A 13,980-nucleotide genomic window follows, 5' to 3' on the forward strand; every position below is an offset into this window, starting at 1 on the left:
CTGCTTTGTACTAGTCCCAGAAATGGATAAAGTTGTCAATAATTGACCAACAGTTGTAGTTTCTGTAGTTGTAGCCTTAGGAAATGAAGGTTTTGATTCTGTTGATGTGCTAATGCTCTTTGTTGACAATTCCATTTTGTCAGTGACTGCTTCAAAGGGTGTAGACATCCTAGCTGGTAAGGGAGAAGATGCTGTACCAGTATGACCTGCTGGTAAAGAAGTTTGATCAGTACCTTTTTCTCCCATTGTTGACATTTGTGTGCTAGGAAGTGGCAAAGTAGGAGAGTCTGAAAACACCATTCCACTGCCATCTTCTTCGGGAGGAGCACCTTTCGTAGGTGTTGTCCCTGGTGGCTTCTTAGTTGATGATGAAGGAGTTGGTGTGTCCTTTCCTATGAGGAAAACATAGTTAGAGCTGATCTTCTTACTATTCCTGTCTATCATAGTTTTTTTGCAAAAATAAAACATTTTTGTATATTTGCAATAAACGCAACCCAACTGTAAATGCCCTTGCCTTTTAAAGAGAGTGAAGCAGTTTGTGTGTAAACATAGTAAATGGCTACAATCCTAGGAAACCGAGAGCCTGAAGTGCCACAGACCTGCCCTCATTCTCATTTATTTTAAATAATGCCTGTTTGCATATTTAGTTTTAATGGATTTATCAAAATGAACATTTAATCAGACAAATTATAATGAGTCAGCATGAAAACTGTATTGCTCTCTGCTTGGTCTTCCTCATTAACTGTTTTTTATTAAATGTTCACAGGAATCAATTTCCAGCCAGGACACACATACATTATATTTACTGCTTGGTCATCCCTTTTCTGCATAGGGTCATTTCAGGCCTTCTACATTAGTTGTTGCCTTCTTTTTTACCAGATGTAGTAATTAGAAAATGTGATACTTTTCCTAATGCAACAACTTTAATTTTAAGTTTTATATAATCTCATCCTGTGTAACATTCTACTTAAAAGCAGGGAACAAAACTCTCAAAGCTTTTTCGGTCTCAAATGCCAAATCAGGAAAAAAATGCGAAGAGTAACCATCAAGAAATGTAGGTGAGGGGAGGAGCCAAGATGGCGACCTGAACGGACGCTCGATTCCCGGCTCCGCAAGCTTGTGCGTTCCGCACCTATATCCTGCCCGCGAATCCGGCCTCGCACCACATCGGAACGTAGCTAAGATTGCACTGAAACTTCCAGTGTTCCGCCGAGGTCCCTACCTGCCAGATTTCCGGAGATATCGTCGTGAATGGCGGCGGTCTCCGTGTCCAGGCTCTGAGACCTGTGTCGCTCCCTGCCGCAGTGGACCTCCAGACCTGCTCCGGCCCGTTGAGCCCTGGAGGCGTGGATCCATTCCTTTGTGGCGCCGTCGCTGGGGGGGTCGGACGGATCCCTTTCGATGCGCCTGGGCGCCCCGACCCGTGCGATCGGCACACGGTGCTGGGGAGTTCCTTTGTTGCGATCGTCCCCCTTGCTGAGGCTGACCTGCGCTGTCCAGTGTGAGTGGGTCGCCCCTGGGCTGCCCTGACTTGCAACACGGCGGCAGTGTGCTATCCCTTGCTACGCTCCGGAACTGTGTGCCATACTTGCCCGGACCCGAACCCTTTGAGACTGTAATCGCCCCCCCTCCTGTTGTGCCCCTCCCGAGGCATTGGAAATGGCGGCTGACCTCTCTACAGCGGCGACTGTAATCTTGCCTCGTACCAGCAACCCCCTGCCCGACATCGGCTTGGGGGCCGCGCTGTGCACATTGTCCCGCGCTGAAGAGCAGCGGTGCTTGCATACAAAGTCGGCCTGCCGGGATATCTTTGATGCGCTAGTTGAGCTCGGGGCGGAATGGCGTGCACTCTCCGGCAAGGAGGGCGACGGTGCAGCGTGGCGGTCGGAGGGGGTCCGATCGGCCGCCTCTTGGCACTGTGCTGGATCGACTTTGTCAGATGCGGAAAGGGATGTCGTGGTGCCGAGCGCTGAAGGGGAGGTGAGGATTATCTTTCGATACCACGACTCCTGTGAATGGCGGTCTGACAGTATGACCGGGGATACATTGTTGCTACCATCTGCGACTTTGTTTGTGGGGATGTTGCTGTTTCCCCAACCTCTGTCCACGTTGCAACTGTATCCCCTTGAGACTGCTGCCTCCCGATTGCCTCCTTCCCAGCGACGGATTGTATGTCGGCTTGTGAGTTTGATTGTACTTCTCCTGCTTTCCTGTGGCCCGGCTGATGCCTTCGGACCTCCATTTTGTCCTTGCCTCCCACTTCTTCATCGACGGTGGCCATTTTACTTCCCGGTTTTGTTTGGATCGGGCCCTCCTCGGACACTGTGCTTAAGGGGACTGTCACGTACTGGCCAGGGCTGAAAAACCTCTGTTTCATGACCGGGACTGACAAGCTGGCGGGGACTCGGATTGGAACACTTATAACTATGCGTTGGATTATGCGAACCGGGCTGTTTCGCCCCGTTTCATACCGTAAATGAGACTGTTACTGTTTCTTTATTTCACGAGATGGGAATGTACTGCATAGCGGGATTTACCAGGACTGACTGTACTGGGCCCTCCTCCGGCTTTCTAGCATGGGTTATTTTACTGAAGGGGTGGGGCGGTATGCATCGTGGGCTGGGATCGGGGGGGCTCCTGAGATCGAGATGGGGTGAGTCGTATTCCGGGTTGTGTCTTGCCAGGTGGGGATTGGGGTTGGAATGTTGTACGTACTGACTACATTGATCCTATGTATGGTGTGGTTTGTTTTTCCCCCATCTGTTTCTATTATTGTTAGTGGTGGTTCTGCTTTCCAATCATGGCGTCATTCGTGATATTGTGTCCTTTGTCAACGGCACGGTCGGCACCATATACTGGCTACCCTGGTAATTTGCGGGCAATCGGCTCCGCCACGCTCTCTCTGGTTCCTGCCTGCTGGTCGTGGGGGTTTATTGTGGCTGGGGGGCTATTTGTTTAGGGTGGCGTCCATCTTGCTCTCCTTTGTTTGAGTTCTTATTAGGACGGCCATTTTGTTTTTGTTCCGACCGGGGCGGGTTTCTGCTGGGCGTCATGGTGTAGTGGTCGCTTCGCGACCTGATTAGCGATGGGGGTCTCCGGGGGTTCACTTTTGTTAGACTAGCTGGTACGATCTCGAACTGTGCCGCCTCTCTGGCGTATGTAATGATTGTAGCTCCCCACGTTTGTTCTGCTACTGATGTTTATCCTGGTATTTTTTGCCTGTGGGGTGGGTCTTTGCGTATCCTGCTATTGCCCTTATGGACGGGGTGGTCATTCCATTACTGGCTCGGGGTCCCGGATGTCTTTGATTCCATTCTCCTTTTGGTTGTGTGTACTTCTCGATATTATTGTTTCATTCGGTGAAAGGGGCTTTACTTGGCTGGGAGACCGGGAATCTTGTTAGTGTTAGGGCTCCTCCTCCCGTTTCCTTTTCTCTTTTGGGAGTGGTAGAATGGCTGGTTCTCTTCTTCCTCCCGATATTTCAAGTGTGACTATCTTTCTTTTCTTCTCTTTCCTTCTTTCTCTTCTCTTCTTCTATATTTCGGGCTCTTTACTGGGCGACAGGCACTTTGCCGGGGGGGGGTAGGCCGTAGCCTCCGGATTGTTGTAGGGTGGGGGGGTAGATTTAGTTTTTCTCTTTTTAGTTTCTATGGGCCTTATTTCTCTAATTTCTGCGCTTTCTTGTGCTGGTTTCAGTTCTGGGTCTGCAATAGGGATTTGAAGGAAGTGGGTGGCACTTAGGGTGGTGCGTAACTATGGACTGCATTTACTGTTGTTTTGTATTGTACTGCCATATTGACGGGGTGTTCTTCCTACTGTTGTTCTTATTAATGCCGCCTGCTCCTGTTATGTAGCTACAGTCCGGACTCAGTTCTCCTTGACTCTATTCTTTACTGATTCATATTTCAATCGAAACTTTAGAAATTTAACCTTCAATGCTTCTTCTACTTGGCGGCATGAATCCATTCAATGTAACTGTTCCTAATTGCTGCTATCTTGCCTGCTGCCGCTGTGTAACCGCGTTGCTCGCACCTGTGCTTATAATCTCCGTGGCCGGCCTGCTGGTTGTAGGCCCGTAATTGTTTCTTTTTATGCACAATAAAGGTTTTTCAAAAAAAAAAAAAAAAAAAAAAAAAAAAGAAATGTAGGTGATATTGTTTTCATTGCCAAATGTAGCACTCTTTTTTTAATCAGATAATCCTGAATGTATATATTTATCTTTGGCTTTTGTCTTGTTTTAGTTGGGCTGCCAGGAATACGTTGGGCCACATTGATCAACCAGTCATTTACATTTCCTTGATTCAGGACAGAATGTATAATCAGCTCCGAGATTGTATTTGTCAATGACTTGTTGTTTCCAAGCATTTCTATCAATCCCACAGATTATTACGCTGGGAGGAATTTTCTTGGTCCTTTAGCTTTGCCTGTCATTTTTTAAGTTCAGAGCTGTATATGAGACCAGGTAATTTTTGTTTCAGTTACATATTTTTAGGGGATTATTAGACCTGACTTTCTGCTTTTTGGCCTCCTGTTTTATCCTGTTTTTGTTGGTATTAGGACTCTGCTCAATTTACAGCTAATCAGTGCTAAAGTGCATATGCTCTCTGTGTAAATTGTTGTTATGAATGAGTGTTTCCATGATTGGCTTACTTGATTTGTTACTAAGTCCCTAGTACAGTGTACTGTGTGTGCCCAGGGCCTGTAAATTAAATGCTGCTAGTAGACTTGCAGCACTGATTGTGCTACCCACACAGGCAGCCTTTCAAAGGGTTCTCAGACCTGCAGTCTCTACTGCCATGTTGACCTGGCAAATGCACCCACTTGCCAGGCCCTAATCTTCCCTTTTATTACATGTGAGCAACCCCTAAGGTAGACCCAAGGTACCCCTGTGGGCAGGGTGCAGTGTATGTGAAAGGTAAGACATGTACTGATGTGTGTGACATGTCCTGATAGTGAAATGCAGGGTATTTAATTTTTCACTATTGAAAGGCTATCTGTCCCATAATATAGAATGGGAGTTTATTTATAACATCTTATAAGTATAACTTCCCATTGGGAGAAGATAGAAAGATGGAGTTTAGTATGCCTGAACTCAGAATGTAAAAATGCATCTTTTAGTAAAGATGATTTTTATATTATGTGTTTGAAAATACCACTTTTAGAAAGTGGGTATTTTCTTACTTAGCCATCCTGTGTGCCTTTGCTGGTTTGTGGATTGACTGTCTGGCTTTTGAGCAACAGGTGCTGGAGGTATGCATTCACTGTAGACAGCCACCGGGGGGTTGAGGTGTGTCCTGAATTACCTAGAGGAGTCTGGGCTGGGCTGAATAGATCCGGGTTGCATTTAGAGTAGGGGGAGAAGATTTCCTTGCACCTGATTGGGCCTAGTCTGCCTTACACAATGCTGTCTCCACCTCTTGCAAGGAAGCTGGACCAGAGAGGACAGAACTGGTTTTGATTGAGCATAGAGCCTCTTTACCACAAGAGAACCAAGAGAAATTGAGTATAAATATTGGGGCCTCTACTCCAGAACTTTAGAATACTTCTGGATTTAAGAGGACACTGTGCCAAGGAGAAGAGCTGGGGGGAAAGCTGAAGGAGAAGTGCTGCCCTGTTGCTGTGCGCTGTCTGGGGTTGGCCTGCAGTGGCTGTTTCTGCCAAGGAGAGGACAAAGACTTTGCTGTGTATCCTGTTTTAAGAAGATCTCCAAGGGCTTGAAGTAGAGCTTGCCTCATGTTCTGAAGTCTAAGGAACACAAAGAATTGATCCCCTCTGTCTTCCTGCCCCTGGAACTGCTGTTTCAGCTGCCTCAGAGAGAAATAGCAACACCGACGCCAGCGAGCGATGCGGCGACCTGCAAAGAAAGCCGTTGGCACCACTCGTGAAGTGCGCGATTCATCGCCCCAACTTGCACCGCAGCCCCGACGCCTGCCATAGCCGCACCGTATAGACTCCAAAACAGTCTCTGCCTGCACTGGAGCCATGGGACCACTTGTGACGCTCATGACGCACTGCCCCGACTTGCACCGCAGCCCCGACCTCACCATTGCTTCATCATGGCAGAGCTGATACCTGACGTGGGTGACCTCCTGAATCCATCAACCCTGCATCGCTGTAAGGAACTGACACCTCACCTCTGCTGTGGTCGTACGGAACCAATGCCACCCAGCACCAATGAAGCATCACTTCTCCGATGCCGTGCACTGTCTTTATTTTTATCATTTGCCAAGGTACTGTTTTTTTGGGGTGTATGTGACTCCGGGCCGGACACCGTGAACCTCACAGTCAGAGCAGTACTTTGGGATTTTCATCTGTCACATCATAATAGCTCCAGGTGGAGTTATTTCTTGCTGAAAGTTTTATTTTTGTGAATAACCTATTTTTGGTGATACCCGAAAATATGTATTGCGGATTTTTGTTGTTTTGGTCTTGTTTGGTTTACATAAAGAGTACTTATTTTTCTAAACTGGTGTTGCGTCCATTTGTAGTGTTTCACTACTGCCTCTGAGATAAACCTGTCTGTTCGTGCCAAGCTACCAAGAGGGTGAGCAGGCGTTGTCTAAGAGCATAACTACCTTACCCTGACTAGAAGACTTGGACACAGGTGCAAACCATTTCAAACAAGAGATCCCCATTTCTAACAGGGATCATTAAAGTGGCTTGATGATTCTATTTTGATATCCAGTAAGTCAACCTTCCTGTCAATTAACTGTATAGATGTAACTTACTCTTTCTGAAATGTAATCACTTATTTGGTTGATAAAACCACTATCTTCCTGTGCTTTATCCACTGGTACAGGAATCCAATCCTCACTGACATGGCTATAGTTGCCTTTTTGATTCTTATGAGGAGCAGCGTTTTCCTCCTTCAATGGCTGATTACCAACCTTTGCCCGAACCTTCAGCCTGCCTCCCCGCCTACCAGCCTTTCTAGGATCTCACGTGATGTGGAGGAGATCCACTGAATTATGGTTATCTTTTTTTCTCTTCTCAAGTTCAGGGCCCTGGACTTCCAAACACTCTGAACTTACTTCCACCAGCTCATTTGCTGTTTTGTCCTCAGTGTCCCTTTTGTGAGTCTATTCTTGACCTTCCTATTTCAGATTCCGGTCTACTTTAGAGATACCAATGGAGAGATGGGACGCTATACATGCACTGCAGAGTTCAGTGGGAGATTAGCTGTCAAGTTGTGAAATCGACAACAGGGTTGAACACATTGAACACTCAATGACGCTTCCTCAAATCAGAGAAAATGTTCCACCTTATAGTTTTTATCATCTTGGACCAAGCATGGAAGTGCTCTTATATGCACTCTTTCCCTCCTCTTGATTAGTCACCAAGGTGAAAGAATTCCCAGGAAAAATATAGACGTGAGGGGATTGGGAGCATTATTTTTTCTGCTAAATATTTTCTGATGCTAAAGATGACAAAGTGGCTGTGGTGTCGTTTTGGATGTGGGTGCTCAGATTCTCTTCTGCGAAAACAGATGGCAAGGAGTCAAAAAAACAGGGAAAACCACAAAATATCTTGGGTAGGGCCTTAGAAAAGAGTGAGACAAGATGGGAATAAAAGACGGCTTGCAAAATAAAAAAATAGAACATAGGCACTAGTTTTAGTAAATGTACTTCACTGACAGCGACTTTGCTGCTAGGATCAGAATTCAGTATAGGGACTGCAGTAAAAATGAAAGCAAAGCATAAAATGAACGTGGTGAAGTCTGTGTTGGAGAAACAGAAGTCTGCAGTCCTTTACCTGCAGGAGTCTCATCTTACTGCTGAAAGGAGGTAAGAGGTTCAATTTAACTGGATTCAGGAAATGAACATTTCAATGGCCAATGCTGTGCTTTGAAAGTACACTCATAATTCTTTGGAAAAGCCTCAGGTTCAAGGTAGGATCAATTTGTAAGTTTAATGTGAGAAACGTATGGTGGATATAGATCACCAATGGTTAACGGAAAGTGCTACAGCCCAGTTCAAAATATTCCACTGAATGTGATGATTATTCTTTCCCTATCACTATTAGGAGTGACTTAATGTGACCCTGAAATCCAGTGATATTCATTCAATATAAAGGACTAGCTCTGAGGGAAATATAAAGACTCAGCAAAACCTCTCAAATTTGGTTTGCATAAGAATTTTAGCCGTGTCGGTTGAATGACATTTGTTTAAAGCACACTGTTATCCAGGGACTTGATGTCTAGTGTTTGGCAGAAGCATCTATCTTGTAGGTAGGGGTTTACATACATTGTAAATATACAATAATACTTCACTGTAAAAAACACTGCTATTTTGTCTGCTACTCAATTCCCATCATGTTCCAATTATGTTTGAAAACTTACTTCTAGGGTGGGACAAAGTGGAACTGGAAAGTTATCTATGGTAGTTAGATCAAGCCTTCTAGAGGATGACACTATCATTTATCTACCGATGGACCAGAATAGTAAATTTTGGGTAATTAACAGGTTGCATGGCAAAATATTGGGCCTGATTCACAAACTGCACTTTTGAGTAAGTTTACACTTTTAAGTGAGTTTACTACCTTTCTGTATTCACAAACTGTGCTTTTATAGTAACTTACACTTTTCTACTAACATACACTTTTGTAGTAAGTCCAGCACCACACGTGGCCAACCATTGGCACTGCAACACCCTCCCATAGAAAATAAGAGGGTTAGGGACTTAAAATAAATCCCTATAGGAAATAATTATAAACGAAAATGGATTATTTAAGATTGTTACACATATAAATAAATATACATTAATGTTAAAAAATATAGAAAGATAGCATTTCTATATACTTATTAACATTGGTTTATTGATATTTGTAACCATTTTAAATAATTTCAGTTAACTTAACACTATTTCCTATCAACTTTTATTTCAAGTCCCTCTTTCCATTATTTTCTATGGGAGGGTGTTGCAGTATTACTGCCTTGCCACGTGTAGTGCTATACTTACTACAAATGTGTAATTTACTCCAAAAGTGTAAGTTATTACAAAGGTCAGTTTTTCACTTCTGAAAAGTAGTAAACTAACTCAAAAATTCCTCTTTTATGTATTAGTTAACATTCATTTATATATGTATTTTTCTATTTAAAAAAATAAATCTTATTTAAATTGAATATTATTCATATGGGGTTTTATTTTTGGTACAGAGGCAGGAGTACACACCAAATGTCCAAGGAAGATATTCTCTTCAATCTGAAGAGGGTGATAGGGCGTATAGCTCTCGAGGCCTTCACCATACGTGGCAGCAGACAATGCTCAGGCCTTGTAAATGATAGTCATTTCCTTTACAAGACAGCTACCAAGTTTGCGGGTGAACCTAAAGACTCCTTCACAAAACTCTACTCTTTTTGGATTGAGCATTTAGGGCCTCATTACGATGGTGGTAGGATCACCACATCAGCCCGTTGGTGGCGGTTCCACCGCCATCTGACCCGGCATTACTACCTGCCCCGTTATGATGGCAGGTGATGCTTAGCGGTCAGAGAGACTTACAACCACGGCTCGGGCGGGCTCAAGGAGCCCATCGGACGGAGTGTAATGCCTACAATGGTGGCGATGCCTGCTCAGGCACTGCCGTAGGTATTACAATGTCAGTTTCTGCCAGCTGTTTCATGGTGGTTTACCTGCCACGAAATTGCAGTCTGAAAGGGACATTGGGGCCCACAGCGGGCCTCCCTTCTCCCCATGTCCACTGACATGGGCCCTGAGGGGCACCTATGGTGTCCCACTACATATCCCTGCACCATGTGGCAGGCACCGCATGGTGCCTGCCACATAGTGCAGGAATATGTACAGCGTGTATCTTTTGTATTGCGGTGTATGCTGCAGCCCACGGCACAATACAAAAGATACACATTGCGACTGCCTTGAAAGTGATTGCATCGTGATACCAATTGTGGGACCGCCGACAGCTAGTCGGGCAGTCCCATTTCCGAAGGGATGGCAGGCGGAAGTAAGTCCGACCACCATCTAATCAGGCCCTTAGTGTGTGTTGGGACCATGAACCATTATAGGAAATGAGAATGCCCAAATAACAAAATGTGTTAAATCTCACAATCGGAGTACCCCTGATATAAAAGGTTCTGTGTATTTTTTTGGTTCTTGAGTCACATAACATTGTGAGTGTTTTAGTATTGTTAATCCTTAGTTTGCAGGCTTCCCTCAAATCAGCAAATGTGTCCTTCAGTCCCTGCAGACCGACGGGGGCCTCAACATCAGCACTGTGTCTACGGCATACAACAACACAGGAACAAAACGTCTGGCAACAATAGGTGCGTTGGCCTGCAGAGCCTTAAGGGCATCATCGACCCCATTAATAAAGAGGAAAAATAAAAATGGGTCCAGGACGCAAATCTGTCTAATTCCCCTCTTGATTTTAAACAATGTAGAACTTCCTCCATTGGGGCCATAGCAGAACTTAGCAGACACATTCTCTAACTGTTCGGGACAAAAAGGTGCGATATTTTCGAGGGCCCCAAGTGAGAGCAATGTATGCCAAAACATCAAGTGAACAACCAGATCAAAGGCGCTACTGAGGTCGGCCAAACAAAGTGAGCTTGACTTAGCCCTGGTATATTTCCCGATGAGCAGATCCAAGTTCACACATTGCTCCACTGTCTCCAACCCCCTCCTGAATCCGAATTCGAAGGCAACCTTGCGTCATGTTGCAAGGATCCCTCCATTGTAGGGAACAATTGTTTTTGTGCAGGAAGGGAAACCTTTCTGTACAAAAACAATAATTGATGGCATTTTCCTCTTTCTCTTTTTCTCTTTCACTTTTCCTTCCCCGCCCAGCGGCCTTACAATGCAGTCAATCCTCGCCAAATCCAACTCAAGGGTCATCTCATGCATATGGCAAAAACTACACATTGTCAGCTCTCTAACAGCCAAACAGGACCTTGTGTCCTTAGGGTAACCTGCATTTTGATTTTCTACTGACGATATACCTGTATTGGGGTTCTTAGGCTTGATAGGTTTGTCTGCCTTCTTTTTCTTCTTTGACACGCGCCTGGATAACGTTTTGCTGCTCTGGTGGGATGAGGAGGAGGAGGACGACGAGGACATAGATTCATTCTCACTTTCCAGGACCTCTACAATTTTAGTAAATGAGATTTGTTAGAGTAGGACATAATTTTAGTTTGGATCAAACATTTTATTTGCTTTTTTCACACCAATAAAATATTGTGTACAAAACAGGTTAGCATTTGAAATAATACACACTGATAGAGAACCATCACACGACTAACCCACCTGAAATTGGAAAACCTTAAATAGTACATTTTGCTGCTGTAGAAGCATCAGGGATGTGATCATGTACTGTTCTGCTGTTTCTATCCTGACCAGAATCTCTGGGGCTGAGCAGAGCAACCTGCAGTCTTGTAAACGGTGCATCTGCCCATTCCTCCCTGCCACTTGCCCAAGGATGGGCGGCCTGCATTCTGCCATTTCTGTGGAATGTCACATTTGGCAAATAAATAGCCCAGCTCTACAAGCAAGTGTGCGCTATGACCGCCCTCCCAACCATCCAACATGCCCAACAAGGGAACATTAGTGACTAGTGGGAAGTTTTGACCTAGTACACCATCCAGCTTGGTGTCTTTTCTATACAAGTATGTAGTAAAAACAGGACACCTCCAGATAATGTACAAGAATGATCCCACTGTGTTACTGCATCTCCAGCAGGCAGCTGACAGAGATCTGCCACAGCCTGGAGGGATGGGTAATATACTCAAGGTAAGTTTTTAAATTGTGTGAGTCTGAGACTGGCAGAAATTTGCAGCATCAGGGGGCCATTTTTGCCTCAAGCCATTTGTTCCCATCTAGGACTCCAAGGGCCCCCTCCCACTTTCCAATGAAGGAATGGGTTGGGTGCATTAATGATTAGGGTCTTTTTAAAGCCCCCTACTTCCCAATATCCTACATTATAAGTTTTGCCTCCAGGGAGTGGAACACAGGACTACACTCAACCCAGCCAGAAGGAGTCTGTCCAAGGTGTGCCTGAGCTGCAGGAATCTGAAAAACTGCCTCTTATGGAGATCAAACTCAGCTGTTAACTGTTTACAGGATTTCATGTGGTCAGCATCCCAGGTGCCTCCAAGACTGGAGACACCAATTAGTTCCCAAGAGTTAAAGCCTGCAATGCCACCACCTCTTAAATGTGCCATGCCATGGTGGGGCCTATTTGGTTTCCCCTCCCTGCCAACCTGTGTGTTTAATTGTCATTTTCCATCACTCAAGTGGGACCTTCGTAATTGCAGTCTAAGCGTGAGAGTTTGGGCACCTTAGAGCAAGGTGTATATGTCTTGTGGTGGTAGGAGAAATAATCCCAGATATATTGCTGTATTTCCCCCATAGCAGAAGAGCCAATTGTAAATGGGAAATAACTGGGAAGCCAAATAAATTGGATGTTTTGGATCCCAACCCACTCTCAAATGACCCGCCTGACCCCAGAAATCGTGTCAGCAGAATTTGCTGTGTGTCAAATAATTGTTGGGGTAGTAAGTCTGGGATGTTTTTTGCAATGTAAAGGAAACTGGGAATGGCAATCATTTTGAAAAAGGCACCTCGACCCATAATAGTGAGTGGAAGCTAAGCTTAGTAATTTAGGTCCTCTGATGTCCACTCAACAGGGAGCAGAGTCATGGGTCAGTGTTATCTTCATGCCAAGGTATTTCAGATAGGTAGGAGCCATTGTTAATTTCCCTATTTAGGGGATTTGATGGGGACTCAGTCCAGAGGCATGTGGGTAATTTCTCCCCAATTTACCCTGGCACTGAAGGCATCTCTATTCACCTTTAACATATGGAAAACTCTTAGGCTGGAGTGCTCAGGTCGCTGTAGAAATAAGAGGAGGTCATCTGCGTATAAGGAGATCTTATTCTCAAAGGCTCCCACCAACCTGGAACCCCAAAGGCTGGCATCCCACCCAATCCACTCTGCAAGAGGCTCAGCAACTAAGGTGAAAATGGGTAGAGAGAGCGGACATCCCTGGCACATACCATGGGGTATTCAGAATGGGGCAGAAAGAGCCCGGTTTACTCGGACCTCGGCTTGTGAACGGGAAGGAGTATAGGACCTTTACAAACCCACAAAAGCATCAACCAAACCCTATCCTCCTCAGCACTGCAACCATGAAGGGCAAGTGGACAGTATAAAAAACCTTCTGGAAATCTAATGAAAGTAACACTGCTTCACCCTACAGTCTGTGAGTCTGTGTTAGTGCTAATTGAAACAGTGGAAGGCATTACATGGTACTTCTGCCAGGCAGGAAGCCATTTTGGTAAGTAATTAATTAGGGCACAGATTTTTCCAACCAACCTGTTTGCTAAACCTTTTTCTAGAATTTTGGCTTTTATGTTATTAAACAGCACAGTGGTGGGGGTGCCTTAGGCTTAAGGATAACAACGATACTAGTGCTGTATAAGCCATAGGAAGGAAAGTTCTACCTTTGTCCCACACCTGATAATATGACATAAGAGGGTGTGCAGTAACAAGTGAGAAAAACCTTTTATAAAATTCTACTGGGATGCCATCTGGGCAAGGTGTTTTGCCTCTCGACATGTCTATGATTGCCTGTTGCGGTTCAGTGTCAGTGAAGGGTAGGTCCAGTTCATCAGCACTTCAGGTCTGAAGCACTGGGATAAGGAGATCAGGAATTATTGGGTGCTCCTGTTCCATCTGGGGTGGCATTTGACTGCACAATTTCTTTAATTATCAGGCATTTGTTGTCAGCAAGATTGTCTTAAAATAATGAACAAATTAAAGTGGACAGACAGTATAGTGAAACTGGGAATGCAAATACAAATACAATGCAAATACAAAACAATGCAAAGCTTAATACAAACTCATTGATGATGACATTTTTATACCAACACCACAGAATGTCATGCCCTGGTCTAGGCTTCCTCTCATTAGAGGCTTATTTTAGTTATTTTTTCCCTCTTCTACAAGCTTGACTGATCAATGCTTACTG

At 44.8% G+C, this 13,980-nt stretch overlaps 1 protein-coding gene across 6 annotated transcripts in view; it reads right to left on the reverse strand.

Moving 5' to 3' along the window:
* Positions 1 to 13,980, reverse strand: part of PRG4 (proteoglycan 4) — a 415,676-nt gene that overhangs the window by 93,310 nt on the left and 308,386 nt on the right. For 5 of the 6 annotated variants that reach the window (XM_078642714.1, XM_078642681.1, XM_078642696.1 and 2 more), the window contains 2 exons: positions 10,955 to 11,098; positions 234 to 392 (listed from right to left, as the gene is read on the reverse strand). In XM_078642714.1, the coding sequence (XP_078498840.1) occupies positions 234 to 392; positions 10,955 to 11,098 (303 nt within the window). The remainder of the gene's footprint in view (positions 1 to 233; positions 393 to 10,954; positions 11,099 to 13,980) is intronic. The other variant, XM_078642705.1, reaches the window with a different exon arrangement.

The sequence above is a fragment of the Lissotriton helveticus genome, chromosome 1_1 (assembly GCF_964261635.1).
Source record: "Lissotriton helveticus chromosome 1_1, aLisHel1.1, whole genome shotgun sequence".
Lineage (NCBI taxonomy): Eukaryota > Metazoa > Chordata > Amphibia > Caudata > Salamandridae > Lissotriton > Lissotriton helveticus.